Genomic DNA, 14,193 nt, shown 5'->3' on the forward strand with positions numbered 1-14,193 from the left:
ATGTACAGATACCACCAAAGTCCAACTTGGTGAAACAATGGGTTTTATTGGAGTTACTTACAGGAATATGAGTGAGGAGTTACTTACAGGGCAGGAAGAACTCAGACAATTGAATCACAAAGGCCATTTGCGCATGGGTGACAATTCACAAAGCTATGAAACCTGGAGCACACTGCACAGCCTGCATGCAGTTCAACAAGTTAGAGATTGTCCTTTCTAGTTTCTTCCAGGCAGTTCTTCTTGCCTGAGTCTTCTTTGCAGCTTTAATCCCCTCAGAATCTTCTTTTTTGACTCAGCATCACTTTCTCTGAGACTCTCAGCTTTTATATTTTAACTCTCTGCTCAGTGTCAGGGACTTCCTGAAGCTACTTTGACTTGCTTACCTTCCTGCTTAAGGAGCTCCCCTGCAGGATGGAACACTTCCATCTCAGAGGAAACTTACACAGCACCCTGGCCAGATGAACCACTCAAGCCACAGTCACAGCTGCGATCAAGGAGCACTTAGTATGTTCCTCAGCCTCCAGCAGGGGACATTCAGCTCAAGCCACAGTCACAGCTGCGATCAAGGAGCACTTAGTATGTTTCTCAGCCTTCAGCAGGGGACATTCAGCTCTTTTTGGCCAAGAACTGAGAGGCGGTGGAAGACGCAGCAGGCACTGGTAAAGACTGGAGATAGATGTCCTGCCCAAGAGAAGTCTTGTCATCCATCCCAAGGAAGACCGGGGTCCTAAGCTGTTATGGGGTTGCCTCTTGGCTTCTGCCCTAGCTCAGAATACACCCTGCCTGGGAGAGGTGAGGTGGGAGCACAGGTGCTTACCTTCTTCTCCCAGGGAAAGCTACTGTGTTCCTCTTAAAGTGAAGCCATGGGGCAGGAGATGAGGTGTTTAAACTCCCCGGATGCCAGTCAATCCTGGTGGGTTTGCTGGGATCAGGGCACGTCTGGAGTGCCAGCTTGCGGGAAGCCTGGGAGCAGCCATCACTGTGCTGCTAAGTGCTGTCTGCAGTGGCCTGGCTGAGGTGGGCCTCAGGTCTGGAAGGCAATAGGGAGAACCTTCATGTGCTTCATGGACTCCGTGAATTGCTTACTTGGTGACTCAATAACAATTTTGTTTTGTTTTGTTGTTGTTTGTTTTTGACAGGGTCTCATTTTGCAGCCCTGACTAACCTAGTACTCATTATGTAGGTCAGACTGGTCTCTGACTCCCAGAGAGCCTCCTGAGCATTGGGATTCAGGGTGTTTATCACCACACCTGATTCAATGACTGTGTGGTTTTTGTTTGTCGGTTTGTTTGGTTTGGTTTGGTTTTCAAGACAGGGTTTATCTCTGTAACCCTGACTAACCTGGAACTTGCTCTGTAGACCAGGCTGGCCTCAAGCACACAGATCCTCCTGCCTCTGCCTCCCCAAGTATAAGGACAAAAGGAACTTGAGTTTTGTGTCCTTGCTCTAGAGTGGACTTGGCAATGCTGGTCTAGGGGTGGAGCTAGTGCCTCTTTAAGAATCAAGGTAGCAGCCGGGCGTTGGTGGCGCACGCCTTTAATCCCAGCACTCGGGAGGCAGAGGCAGGCGGATCTCTGTGAGTTCGAGGCCAGGCTGGACTACCAAGTGAGTTCCAGGACAGCCTCCAAAGCCACAGAGAAACCCTGTCTCGAAAAACCAAAAAAAAAAAAAAAAAAAAAAGAATCAAGGCAGCAGTTTCTGGGGACCTGACTCTTCCCCCTGGGTGGTTGTTATCAGTCCTAAGGCAGCTGTGCCTGAGGTATCCCTTGTTCTCTTTGTCAGCATTGTCTGATTTAGCTCTCTGCTGGCCTTGGCCATTCCCACCGCCACCTCCACCCCTGCAAATAGTTTATAAGATCTTATTGTTCTTCTAGGTGACTCTAAATCTCATTAAGCTCAGGAACGAGGCTAATCGCCAGAGGCAGCCAAATCAAATCGATGGACTTCTCGTCCAGTGAGAGGTCTCACTGTACTTTTTCAAAATGTAAGGTGGAGCCAGGCAGTGGTGCACACCTTTAATCCTAGCACTCAGGAGGCAGAGGCAGGCAGATCTCTGAGTTCAAAGTCAGCCTGGTCTACAGAGCGAGTTTCAAGACAGCCAAAGCTACACAGAGAAACCCGGTCCCAAAAGCCAAAAAAGAAAAAAAGGTTTGGTCAAATTATAATTTTTGTCTGAACTGAATTGTTATTCCTGTATAGCAAAGAGGGCAGGCAGCTGTCAGACTTGAGCCCACAGACTGCCATGTGGCCTAGACAGGTGTTTAAGCCTAGTTTCTGACTCTTCCACATTGAGAGGTAAAGTAATGTTAATTTAAGCTCAACGTTTCCCCACATGAGGTCTGCAAAGCATCTAAAACTCTTCTGGATTAGTTGTTGGTTAACTCTAGGTTGAACTCTTCTGTGAACAATAGCCCACATATATGTAGAAAATATTTCTTAAGAATGTTTCATCCTGCCGGGAGGTGGTGGCACACACCTTTGATCCCAGCAGACAGGAGGATCTCTGTAAGTTTGAGGCCAGTCTGGTCTACAGAGCAAGTTCCAGGACAGGCTCCAAAGCTACAGAGAAACCCTATCTCAAAAACAAAACAAAACAAAAATAAGTAAGTAAGCAAATAAACAGTGCTTCATCCCTGGAATTGAACTCATGGACACCCACTTTTGATAGGCAGTGAAGCTGTTGGTAAACTGTTTGGGGGCACACCTATAATCCCAGTACTTAGCAAATGGAGCAGGAGGAGAGCTACAAGTTGAAGCCAGTCTGTTCCACAACAGTGAGTTTCAGGCAATCCATAGCAAGACAGACCCTGTCTCAAAAAGAAGAACAGAGGGTTGGAGAGATGGCTCAGTCCTTAAGAGCACTGACTGGTCTTCCAGAGGTCCTGAGTTCAATTCCCAGCAACCACATGGTGGCTCACAACCATCTGTAATGAGATCTGGTGCCCTCTTCTAGCCTGCAGGCATACTTGCAGGCAGAAAAGTGTATACACAAATAAATAAATCCTGAAAGAGAGAGAGAGAGAGAGAGAACAGATAAAAAAGTTCAGTCCCTTCCCCCCCAAAACCAACCAACCAAAAATCAAACCTGTTGGTTCTGAGAGAGGTTTGGACAGGGAAATCCAAAGGCACACGGAATCTGGAAACAATGAGAAGGCGGCTGAGTAATGATGGAGAAGTTACTGCTAGCAGGGGTGGGGGCAGGGGCAAGGGAACTTCATATGATCTGAGAGGCTGCACAATTAAAAAGACCAGTAGCTACGGTACCTGTATGGAGTAAGAAGCATGCCTACCCTGCACAAGTTTGTGCAGATGCCAAGGAGCCTCACCCTCAGCCCACACTGACGTGCGCGCCCCGGGTGGGGGTGGGGTATGAGGGTGGCTGAAGCTGCTAGGCTTGGATTCAGCAGGTCTGCACAGTAGAAGGGGGAGGGAGCTCACGTGGCTGAACTTAGGCTGCCTCGTGGAGTCTCCTGGCTTGCAGCCCTACGGGAAGCAAGGCTGTTTGAAAGGACAAATCATACGCATCTTTGTCATCCTGGGGCTGTGCCACAACCACTTCCCTGAAGGGAGGGCTTGGGAAAGGCTCCTGATGTACGATTGGGAGGGTTGATGAAGAGTTCTGGGCGAGAAGGCAGTACTCATGACTGGGTAGACAGTGGTAGACAGACTAGTGAAGGTGTTGGGTCTTCTACAGATCTAAGGAAAGGGGGCTAGCCAGCTCACGGGGTAGCTACTAGGGAATGAGGGAGGAGAGATCCAAGGAGTATAGAGAGACAAGCAAAAGTCTACTGACATATATGACCAGTGACACATATAACATCAGGATAATTCATTCATCTCATTGAGCCTCTATTTCCTCGTCTGTAAAGTGGGGCTAAGAGAGTGCCTGGGAGAGATGGCTTGGTTGTCAAAAAGCACTGACTGCTCTTTCAGAAGACCTGGGTTTGATTCCCAGCATCCACATGGTGGCTCACAATCTCCCATACTTCCAGTCCCATGTGATCTGACACCCTCTTCTGGACTTTGTGGGCACCAAGCACACCAGTGGAGCACATACACACATGCATGTGAAATGCCCATATCCATAGAATAAAAATAAAAACAAAACAAAGCCCTTTCAGGGCTAAGGACTGGCTCTGTGAGTAGGTGAGATGCACTCAGCAGGTACCATGTAGAGTCTCCTCCATAAGTACCATGTAGAGTCTCCTCCACAAGTACCATCTAGAGTCTCCTCTGGCTGTTGCTACTTAGGAACAGTGTGGGAATGATCACAAGATTGGAGGAGTAAAAACAATAATCCTAAAACATTTAACTAATGGGACTAGCCTAAGAGTTTCCTCCTCTTTGCTCACCTGGACAAGCCCCTGGTTGATGGTACCAGGGAAAAGCTCAGCTTTGGTGTGCAAGTGGTGGCTATTCTGTTCCAGTCTGGGAAGCACATAGGAGCAGGGTTTGGGGGAGAAGGAGTATGGAAAAAAGCAGCCTCTGTGGCCCAGGGGAAGCTCACTGCGTGAGGACATGCACAGGGAGGTGGAAGTTGTGCCTTCTTTTATTAGGGCAAGTGTAATCAGCTCGAGTTCAGCCCACACCAATTAAAAAAAAAAAGCACAATCCACCTATCTCTTAGTTTCTGCTAGCCCTTATCAGGAAGCCAGTAAAGAAAAATCCCCTGCCTGAGGCTGGCAGATTCCACTAAATAACCCTTCCTACATCCAGATGCAGGCAGTGATAGCCCGAGGTCTCAGAGTTTCTAGCTCTCGAAAAACGAATGGGACCGTCATCCCTGGCAGGTGTGTAGCCTGAACCTGGAGATTGAATAGATGTCTGGGAGAAGCAGCACAGCTTTACCAAGCCTGGCTGCAATTCTAGATGCAGCCTGAGCAGTTGAAGATGGGATCCACTTTCCCATCAAGTCAGCAGTAGCCGCTTCATGGGCATCCTAGCAATGGGCACCAAGGGAGTCGGAACAGGACACCTGAGCCACCTGCTACTAGAGAATGGGGACAGGGTGGCTGTGGGAAGGAGGGGTCAGTGCTGGGAATGTGAAAGGGCTTCAGGCAACCCTTAACTTGGAGGACCACTGCAAAGAGCAAGGTGGGGGTGTCTGAGTCACGGAGTCCTCTATATTCAAGAGGGAAGAAGAAGCATGGGTGTGGCTAGGCTGATAGACTGGGTCATGGATCCAAACATCTGATCCCTTCAAGCTCCTCTGCTTTTTTTTTTTTTTTTTTTTTAGGTTTTTTCGAGACAGGGTTTCTCTGTATTGTCTTGGAGGCTGTCCTGGAACTCTTTGTAGACCAAGCTGGCCTCGAACTCACAGAGATCTGCATGCCTCTGCCTCCCGAGTGCTGGGATTAAAGGCGTGCGCCACCAATGCCCAGCGCTCCTCTGCTTTTGTGGCAGTAACTTATTACATTCTGCTCCTTTTCACCTCCTCCGCCTGTTACACGCACATGGAATTCCACATCTGAATCTATATTAGCCCTGCCTCAAATGCTGGGCTAGTATAGAGCCTCACATAACCAGTATGCAGATCATTGTCCCATGATATTCAGATGCTTCTGCTCTATCCTCAGGAGAGGCCCCATAACCCAGTGTGTCTGGCCTGTCCCTTCCCACCCCACCCCTAGGCTATGAGCTGCCATTGGTACCTGTCTTCCTGGGGTTAGTAAATGCCGTCCCCATCTGCCTCTGGGTCACTGAGTCCTTACCAGATGCCAGGCTCCCCTCTGCCCACTTCCCATGCTGCATCAGCTAGGGTACTTTTGGCTCCATGTGCAGAACCCGTATGTGAGCATCATGTGGCATGACTGCAGCACTTCCAGGCCCCAGGCCGCTTTCCACTACTGTCTGCAGCTAGGTCTTTCAGCCTCATGGGTCACAAATGGCTGAGGGCTGCAGAAGGTCAGATAATGACACCATAAGTCCTACCCAGACAAAACTGCAGCTTAAAAGTTATTTCTTTATGTGCATGAGTGCTTTACCTGCATGCAAGTCTGTGCTCCACGTCCATGCATGACGTGGTTGTTTGAACCCCATATCAGGTGGTGCCTTCAGTGCTCCAGTGCTGGAGAGAAAGTTTTCATGGGACTCTGGTCCTTGGGATATCACTGCAAGGTTATGAGTCTGAACCTAGGAAGACTGGCTTCTTCTCACCATGTGCATTTGCTACAAGTCAATCCGCAGATATTACCTCCTCCATGCAGTCTGCACAGATTGCTCCTGTAGGGTCAAACAATCCCCCCCCTCCCCCGTGTGTGTGTGTGTGTGTGTGTGTGTGTGTGTGTGTGTGTGTGTGTGTGTGTTTGAACACACATGGTTTCTCTGTGTATGCAGAGGACTGTCCTCAGCTCATGCATGGATGGATAGCACACTTTCCTCCTCCTGACCTCCAGTTTTAGACAGTGTCATGAGTAACTCAGGTTGGCCTCAAATTCATTATGTAGCTGAGGCTGACCTTGAACTCATTATCTTCTTGCCTTTAGCTCCCAAGTACAGTGATTCCAAGCGTCTGAACCTGTTGTAGAATGCTATCCTCCAAGGAGAACAGCCATCCTTTTCATCAGAACAGTCATGAGTCTTTGCAAGAGACTCCCAAGATCAGGCTTGTTGATTGTTAGCACTCCCACAGGGAGGGGAGGAAGGAGGAAGCACTGTGTGAGGGAAGTTCCCAGCGAATGTATCTTTTGACAAGGGCACAACCTGTCAAGTACTGCAATTGACTCATGGGAAATTTGCAAAGCACATATGGGCCAGGCATAAGAGGGATGGCAAATCTTTCCCAAGGAGTCAGTGTGTAAGTGTTTATGACCGACCGATCAGTGTGTGCAAAGACTAGCAACTCTGGCGTCCTCCTCCTGGATGGTACAGCCTGAGACTGTTCACCTCCAGAGACTGCCTACTGAGACTAGCAGCCACTCCCCCTGTGTTGTGCATAATAAACAGGCTGGTGAAACTCTTGCTTTCCCCAAGTTGGGTGCTGGTGGAACCTCTGTTTTGTCGTCATGCTCTGTACAGAAGCAGGGCAGGTTTGTTTGTGTCTCCCCAGGGAAAGCATTCTTGCGATGGCACCACATCAGCATCGCTGTTCTCTTTCAGGTCATGTCCATCCTTCACCATCTTGTTCACATTCTCCCCTCTTCCTCTCTTCCCTCCATGCTGGCTGCTGTGGGAAGCAGAGCTCATGCTCCAAATACTTTCCATTCAGCACTGTAATGTATGACTTAGTCATCTGCCAAAGGAGAGACTATGCCCAACTTTCTTTTTATATTATAAACGTGAACCATGCTTAACTCAAGTCTTGTATCTTTGCAGCGCAGGGAAAGGATTCTATTACATTCTTAGCTTATTTATTTCTTTTTGAGAAACATCTCACTATGTATCCTTAGCTGGTCTCTGCCTCTCCAGTGCTGGGATTGAAGGCATGCACTTTCAGGCTCTTAGTTCATTTTAAAACCAGAATTCAAGCTGGGAAGTGATGATTCACACCTTTAATACTGGCACTTGGGAGGCAGAAGCAGGTGGATCTCTGAGTTTGAGGCCAGCCAGGGCTATACAAACAGAGAGAAACAACAACAAAAGAACACGAAGTAAATTATTATTTTAGTGGATTTTTCTAGATGGTAAAGTGCAGGGTTAACATGAAGTGGACACTGCTGAACTGGATGCTTTGGGTCATGTCAGAGTCGGCGTGGGTGAATATTTCCTGTGGGGACCAACAACAGACTCTGAAGCATAGGTTAAGTCAGAAGAGGTCAGTGGCCACTGGGAAAAGATCTCCCAGGGCACTCCCACACAGCCCTTAAGCAAAACCATCAGGTGGTGAGACCTCCACTGCTGCCTGCCCCGGTGCTCACCAGGGAGGCTCATCTGGGTCCTCCACTGTCTTCCAGGGTAAATGCTCAATGCACTCTTCTCCACACATCCCACACAAGGTCAAGTTCCCAGTGGTCTTCGTCCTGACATGGACTGCCTGAGTGGTGAACAGAGGCCAGCATGTCATGCTCCCAATGCCCCCAGCAGCCACAGACCTCTGCCAGTTCTTTACTACAATCTGCTGGCAGCATGAGGCCTGGCCCAGAGTGATAGGGACTGGGGGCCAGGAACCATCGCCAAGAATGGAGCCAATACCATTCTCTAGTTCTCTGATTGAGGCCCCACTGCCTCTGGGCCCACCCTTCACCCGACATCAAGCCCTCCCCAGCCTGTACACTACCTATCCCCCCTGCGAACTGCCCGTTCTTGTGGCCTAAAGGTTCCAGAATGCATTCCTTCGGGAAGGCCTTTCTTCAGAACCTCTGCCTGAACCGCTCTGCTCTTTCATGTTTTTGTCACCAGACAGTTTTCAAGTAACTACAGTCCTGGCCTTGGGGAGTGAAGATGGGAACAGTGGCAGAGATGCATAGCCCACTAGAGACAAAAGTTTTGGTCACAGTCATTTAGAAAGGGAAAGGGATTCTAATGTGAGGAGACAGCCGTGGTGGGGACTTTGAGGCACAAAACACTGGGACATAAGGAAACCTAAGGAATTCACATGCCTTGCAAGAGGTAAAAGAATGTGTGTGCATCTTTGCCCCAAACATCTCTAGGGGCAAGGCTTCCAGACTGGATCTCTTCCCTAGAGCTGGTGCCTGGCACCACCTGACCCAAACTTTGGTTTTAGGTCTCTTACGTTGTAAGTCCCTTTGATGGTCTCCCTGTGAGGAGTTATGCAGCGGCTACAAAAGGGAAAAATAGCCTTAAACACTTGCCCCAGCTGTCGCTATATGGGGTTTCACTGGGGCCTAACAAAGTTGGCAGACCTGCCAGGGAAACACAACTACAACAAAGTTGGGATTGGAGTTGGAATCCTATGTCAAATCCAGGAGCAGCCTTAAGCCACTGACGGAACCAACAATGCCTACATATTCGTACTGCCTTCCAAAGTCACCACATTCTGATGTGAGTTTCCGCAGGCAGGCAGGTCTCCTGAGATTCCGTCATTACCACTGCACACAGCGTAGCTAAGGGTTAGCTGTGCAGAGGCCTCCGCGGAAAGTTCCGCTCAAGTCGCGGCGGCCTCACCGCCCCCTGGCGGCCATCCTCGCGGTGCCCAGGCCGCAGCTAGTCAAGGGCTTTCTAGCGCCTCCAAAGAAGCTCGCCCGCGCGGGCCAGGAATCCTCACTCGCAGCCGCGGGGTTGGCGGGTGAGAAGCCTCCGCGCCCTTGCGCAGTAGGGCGCCACGCCCGGACCACAGGCCTGGTCAGGACTGCGTTCGCACTACAACCCCCAGAGTCCAGCGCGCCGCTGCCCGCGCGAGGCAATGACGCAAGTGGAGCCGTCAGAGGAAGGGGGAGCATGGTGGCCGGGAATGATGACGCGCCCTGCTGGCGGCAGAAAGATGACCAGAGGTCAAGGCTTACAAATCTAGCTTCTCTTCCTGAAGCGGGTTTGCGAACTTTACTGTTGGGTAACCATTGAGTCCTCTCAGACTTGCGACCCCAGGGTTGCCACTGTCCCACGTTGTCCAGCAGCCAGGGACTCCCCATGTATCTGTGACTGACTTGAATTCCTGATCCTCTTGCCTTGCCCCTCCTCCCGATTGCTGGGATTTCAGGTATGTGCCACCATGTCTTATTTTTGAAATAGTTTTGGTTATCTATTTTGGATAGATCCCTTTGGATAAGGTTTGTCTCACATTCTCTTGTACTCCCAAATGATGAGAGTCATTTGCAAATACGGCATTTAGAAGTATTTTCTTTCTAAAACAAAGGCATATTCCTATATTTAAAACCAAATGACTTTGATCAAGACTTCCGTCTCATATTTCATTCTTTTTTTTTTTCGAGACAGGGTTTCTCTGTGGCTTTGGAGGCTGTCCTGGAACTCGCTTGGTAGTCCAGGCTGGTCTCGAACTCACAGAAATCCACCTGCCTCTGCCTCCCGAGTGCTGGGATTAAAGGCGTGCGCCACCACCGCCCGGCTCTTAAAGTTGTCTTCGTGGTGCACGGTGTGAAGCCTGGGTTATTTTTGTTCCAGGAGCAGGCATTACATTCAGCTGTGGTCTCTGATTTCCTTCAGTCGGTCAGTTTTTCCTGCACTCTCATGACCTTGATGCTTTTGGAGATTTCCGGATAGTTTTACAGAAGTAGGTTTAGTGTTGTAGGAGATATCTCCAGCCATGGGCCTTGTTCTGTGATGCAGACAAGACGGTCCATTTTTTAGAGGTTAGGCATATCTAAGTAGATGAGTGATCAGCGTCCAGCCACAACACTTTCTGGAATGCTCTCAGGCCACACCCTTCTTGAGGGTACCTACACTTTCACCCCCTAGGTCTCTGGTGTCTCTGGGGCACCCACCCACCTGGAGCCATGGTCCATGCCTTCCTCATCCACACCTTGAGGGCCCCGAATTTGGAAGATACAGGCCTTTGCCGAGTGCTCTACTCCTGTGTCTTTGGTGCTGAGAAGTCACCTGATGATCCACGGCCACACGGTGCAGAAAGGGACAGGCTCTTCCGCAAGGAACAGATTTTGGCGGTGGCCAGGTAACGTCACAGCCCACACAGAGCAGATTATGAGGGTTGCTGGAATAGGACAGTGAAGGAAGATTAAGAATTGGAATGTTTCCCTGTCTCCCATGGTTTATAAGAGTCAAAGAAAGAGTGTGATTAGCATTATGATGGTTCTGGGAATTTCATGTATGTTATTCAATCCTCACAGTTTTCTGAGGTGGTTATGGTTATTATCTTCACTTTGCAGAAGAATAAACTAAAATACAGAGTGTTTAAGGAACTTAGCCTGCCCAAGGTTATGCATCTAAAAAGTGGCTAGAAATGGAGATTTGAGTATAGGCAGGCAGACTCGTGCAGGAGAAACATGCTTTACAATGGAGATCTTCAAAAGAGAGAGAACATGTTAGGACTCTGCTCAGGGCTGCTGAATGCCAGAGACTCAGAGCAGTGTAGGGAAACACCGTATAAGGGAAGTGACTAGGCGGGGGTCTTTCCATCCCAGACCCATATGAAGTGGGCAGCTCTTTGCCAGCTCCTGCCACCCCCTTATCCTTGACCTGACTCCCCTCTTGCAGCATAGAAAAAGAACTAAACAGTGGCCTGTTAGAGTTATTTGTTTGGTTTTGAGATAGAGCCTAATTATCTAGTTCAGGCTGGCCTCTACCTCTCTGTATTCCAGGATGTCTATAAGCCTGCTTCAGCCTCCCAATGCTGGGAGTATAGGCATGCATCACCATATCTGGTTAAACAAATGGCTTTAAAGCCTAATCGAGAAGATGACTGAGGGGAAGGCTTGACAGTTATGTGGGAGGTGCTTATGACTTAGAGAAGAAGGGTGAGTGGTTGACAGGTCAGATGGCCCCGTTGGATAACTATGTTCTTCTCATCACTTATTTGTCTCTCTGTTGAGGAGGCTTCTTCGAGGCAGGTAAGACAAGACCTCACCCCCAGTCCTTTTCCCAGGCTGAGGAGCTGTGTTCAGATCCTGTCTTCTCTTGGCCATTTAGAGTAAAGTGATTTGGAGCCTGCAGACTGCAGTCTGGATTTCCGTATCATCACATTTCTCTGGCTCTGTGTCCTTGGGCAGATCTCTTAAGCTTTCTAAGCCTAAGTTTCCTTACCCAAGACACGAGATATTGGCAGCTCCCAGCTACAGGGGAAGTTGTCAAGTTGACAGAAGTATCTATGTGTGTGTGGGGATGCCTTGGTGGTCTTAGCAGGCCTCTCAGCTGCCAGACTGACCGGACTCCTCTTCCAGACAGGTGGAGTCACTATGCAGGCTGCAGCAGCAAGCATCTGGATGTCCCTCCACAGACCTGCAGCCTCAGTTCTCAGATGAGCCTGTGTCCCTGCACGAGGCCCCTCACGGAGCCTTCTTCCTGAGAGCCGGGGACCCTTTCCAGGAGCCGCAGACGGTGGTGTGGCTGGGTGTGCTCTCCCTAGGCTTTGCCCTGGTGCTGGACACCCACGAGAACTTGCTCCTGGCTGAGAGTACACTCCGGCTGTTGGCCCGCCTCCTTCTTGACCACCTCCGGTTACTCACACCAGGTAACAACTTCTTGTTGCGGTCTGACCGCATTGAGGGAATCCTCACCCGCTTCCTGCCGCATGGACAGCTGCTTTTCCTCAATGACCAGTTTGTCCAGGATCTGGAGAAGGAATTCAGTGCCGCTTGGCCCCGCTGACCACCCCCACCAGAATGAGGACAAAGAGGAAGGGTAAAGATTACATACTTCAAGGAGAAGTTTGGCATCTGCCTCTACCCCAGGCTTGCTCTAGTCTGATGTGTGGCCACACTCGGGACAAATGGATTGGACAAGCTGGCAGGAAGAGGCCTGGGTAGGAGACAGGGGGGGCTGTCTGCTCATTCTCAGACTCAGTGGAATTGCAGGGCATCCTGAACCTGGAGCTGCCGTGTGACCTCTCAGACTCTGTGGAATTGCAGGGCATCCTGAACCTGGAGCTGCCGTGTGACCTCTCGGACTCTGCAGTGTTCACCACACTAGTCCTTGGCTCCACTTCCTCCCAGCCCTACCAGCTGCCTGTACTGGGGCAGTGTGCTGCCTGCCAAGACTTTAACTTACCCCCTCTATAACCCGGGACAAAAGGAGTCTCTGGGACTCCCTTCAAGGTGGGGGAGCTGGGCTGGTACCCTGGCAGTCCCTGGCCCTTGCCTTTGCACGTCATAAGGGATTTTGTCAGCAAGGCCTGTTCTGCATCTAGATCCACCACAGTTCAGAGCAGGGGGACATGAAGCTCCTTATGTGCCCAGCCTGTATCTGCCAGGCAAGCTGAGGGCACAACAGCTTTTCTCATCAGCTTTGAATTGAAAAGAATGGCTGTCTGACTTTGCCCTGTGTTTGTGCACCTCACGGATACGATACCCCCTTGTGAGTGAGCGTCTGCCCGAGTGACCCCTGCTACTTGCTCAAGCCCCCTCCTACGAGGCTTCCTTTGGAGGCCTCCATTCCTCAGTTGTCTCTGTGCTTCTCTTGGATGGCGGTTCTTCCTTTTTGCTGGCGTATGTGTCCCAGGTTAGTGTGCATACTTGAGAAGCAGAGAGAGGCATTTCTGGAGGACAGTTCTGTCCTTCTGCTGGGGGACCCGAGGATCAAGCTCAGGCCATCAAGCTTCCTGGCAGGCACTTTCATCAGCTGAGCCATCTCACCGGTACATGATGTGTTTTTTCCAAAGTAAGGTGGAGCTCTTTTTTATTTCAGAAATGTTTTCCCAGCCTAGGTCATTGAGTGGCTATTGTATTTCATCGTTCCATTCAGACAATCCAACTGCACAGCACGTGGGTCTCCTGTTGCTAATCTTTCCCTACGCATAGTGTGGCACATCTCAAAAGCTCCAGAAAAGAAAAGTTACTTTTGGAAGATGGATCTCTTGTCAAGGAAGGAGCCACAGAGCAGTTCTTCAAGGAAGGCACAGTGTAGCTTAACCAAGGAGGGACCCTGCAGGCTCGACCGTGTCCCACATCTCTGCCATCCCAGTGGGTTGGGCCTCATGATACTCACATGCAGTTTCTTCTGCCCCCTCCTATCTGCAGTGGGATGCCTAGTACGCAGTACCACCCCAGCATCTCAGGATCTCATGAAACATTTGTGTCTCCAAATCATCATTTGCTCTACATTTCTGATTCTGTCGTGTTATCAGTTTCACTTGCCTCTCAGGATGTGTTACTCTTCTTTCTGCTTTGTTCTCTAAGCATATAGCATGCTATTTCCACTGATGTTCACTCATAAAAAAAATAAAAATAAAAAATCAAGCATTTGCATTTGGTTATAGCTGACTATTATGAGCATTTAGGGTGATATACAGAACAACAGAGCAAGAAAAAAGCCTTATAACCTTGTATTTGTCAGTTATCAAACACTAATGAAATAACCTGAGGCTGGGTACATTTATAAAGAAAACAGGTTTATCTGGGCAATGGTGACGCACGCCTTTAACTCCAGCACTTGGGATGCAGAGGCAGGTGGATTTCTGTGAGTTCAAGACCAGCTTGGTCTACAAGAGCTAGTTCCAGGACAGCTAGAAGATAAAAAAAGAGGTTTATTTAATTGCAGCTTTCAGGTCAAAGTATGATGCTGGTGTTAGTTTGTGATCCTCATGGTGGGTGACAATTCAATGGTAGGAACATGGGCAGGGAGAGGCAGGGAAGAGCAAGAAGGGAGTAGGCCACACAGGAAGCTGAG

The 14,193-nt window shown here is 49.6% G+C and overlaps 1 protein-coding gene and 2 long non-coding RNA genes across 3 annotated transcripts; 1 reads left to right on the forward strand and 2 right to left on the reverse strand.

Moving 5' to 3' along the window:
- Positions 1–26: 26 nt before the first annotated feature.
- On the reverse strand, positions 27–3,434 carry LOC110340634. The gene is made up of 4 exons (XR_002382434.2): positions 3,265–3,434; positions 3,086–3,136; positions 818–1,030; positions 27–681 (listed from the first exon to the last, which is right to left on the reverse strand). It is a non-coding gene; the product is annotated as an uncharacterized LOC110340634 (long non-coding RNA).
- A 4,180-nt stretch (positions 3,435–7,614) lies between these two features.
- Positions 7,615–9,237, reverse strand: LOC121140527. The gene is made up of 3 exons (XR_005877418.1): positions 8,904–9,237; positions 7,857–7,972; positions 7,615–7,705 (listed from the first exon to the last, which is right to left on the reverse strand). It is a non-coding gene; the product is annotated as an uncharacterized LOC121140527 (long non-coding RNA).
- Positions 9,238–9,349: 112 nt separating this feature from the next.
- Positions 9,350–13,763, forward strand: Ap5s1 (adaptor related protein complex 5 subunit sigma 1). The gene is made up of 3 exons (XM_005068649.4): positions 9,350–9,595; positions 10,312–10,525; positions 11,751–13,763. Exons 2-3 carry the CDS (start codon positions 10,350–10,352, stop codon positions 12,175–12,177), a joined length of 603 nt encoding a protein of 200 aa, XP_005068706.1. The 5' UTR covers positions 9,350–9,595; positions 10,312–10,349; the 3' UTR covers positions 12,178–13,763.
- Positions 13,764–14,193: the final 430 nt, after the last annotated feature.

Source organism: Mesocricetus auratus, unplaced genomic scaffold (genome assembly GCF_017639785.1).
Source record: "Mesocricetus auratus isolate SY011 unplaced genomic scaffold, BCM_Maur_2.0 Super-Scaffold_100004, whole genome shotgun sequence".
NCBI classification, from domain to species: domain Eukaryota; kingdom Metazoa; phylum Chordata; class Mammalia; order Rodentia; family Cricetidae; genus Mesocricetus; species Mesocricetus auratus.

Bases quoted from the DNA above. Each gene is read 5' to 3' on its own strand.
- Ap5s1 (XM_005068649.4), top strand. From the start codon at position 10,350: ATGGTCCATGCCTTCCTCATCCACACCTTGAGGGCCCCGAATTTGGAA. The intron at 10,526-11,750 runs GTAACGTCACAG...CTCCTCTTCCAG, and splicing joins CAGATTTTGGCGGTGGCCAG to ACAGGTGGAGTCACTATGCA.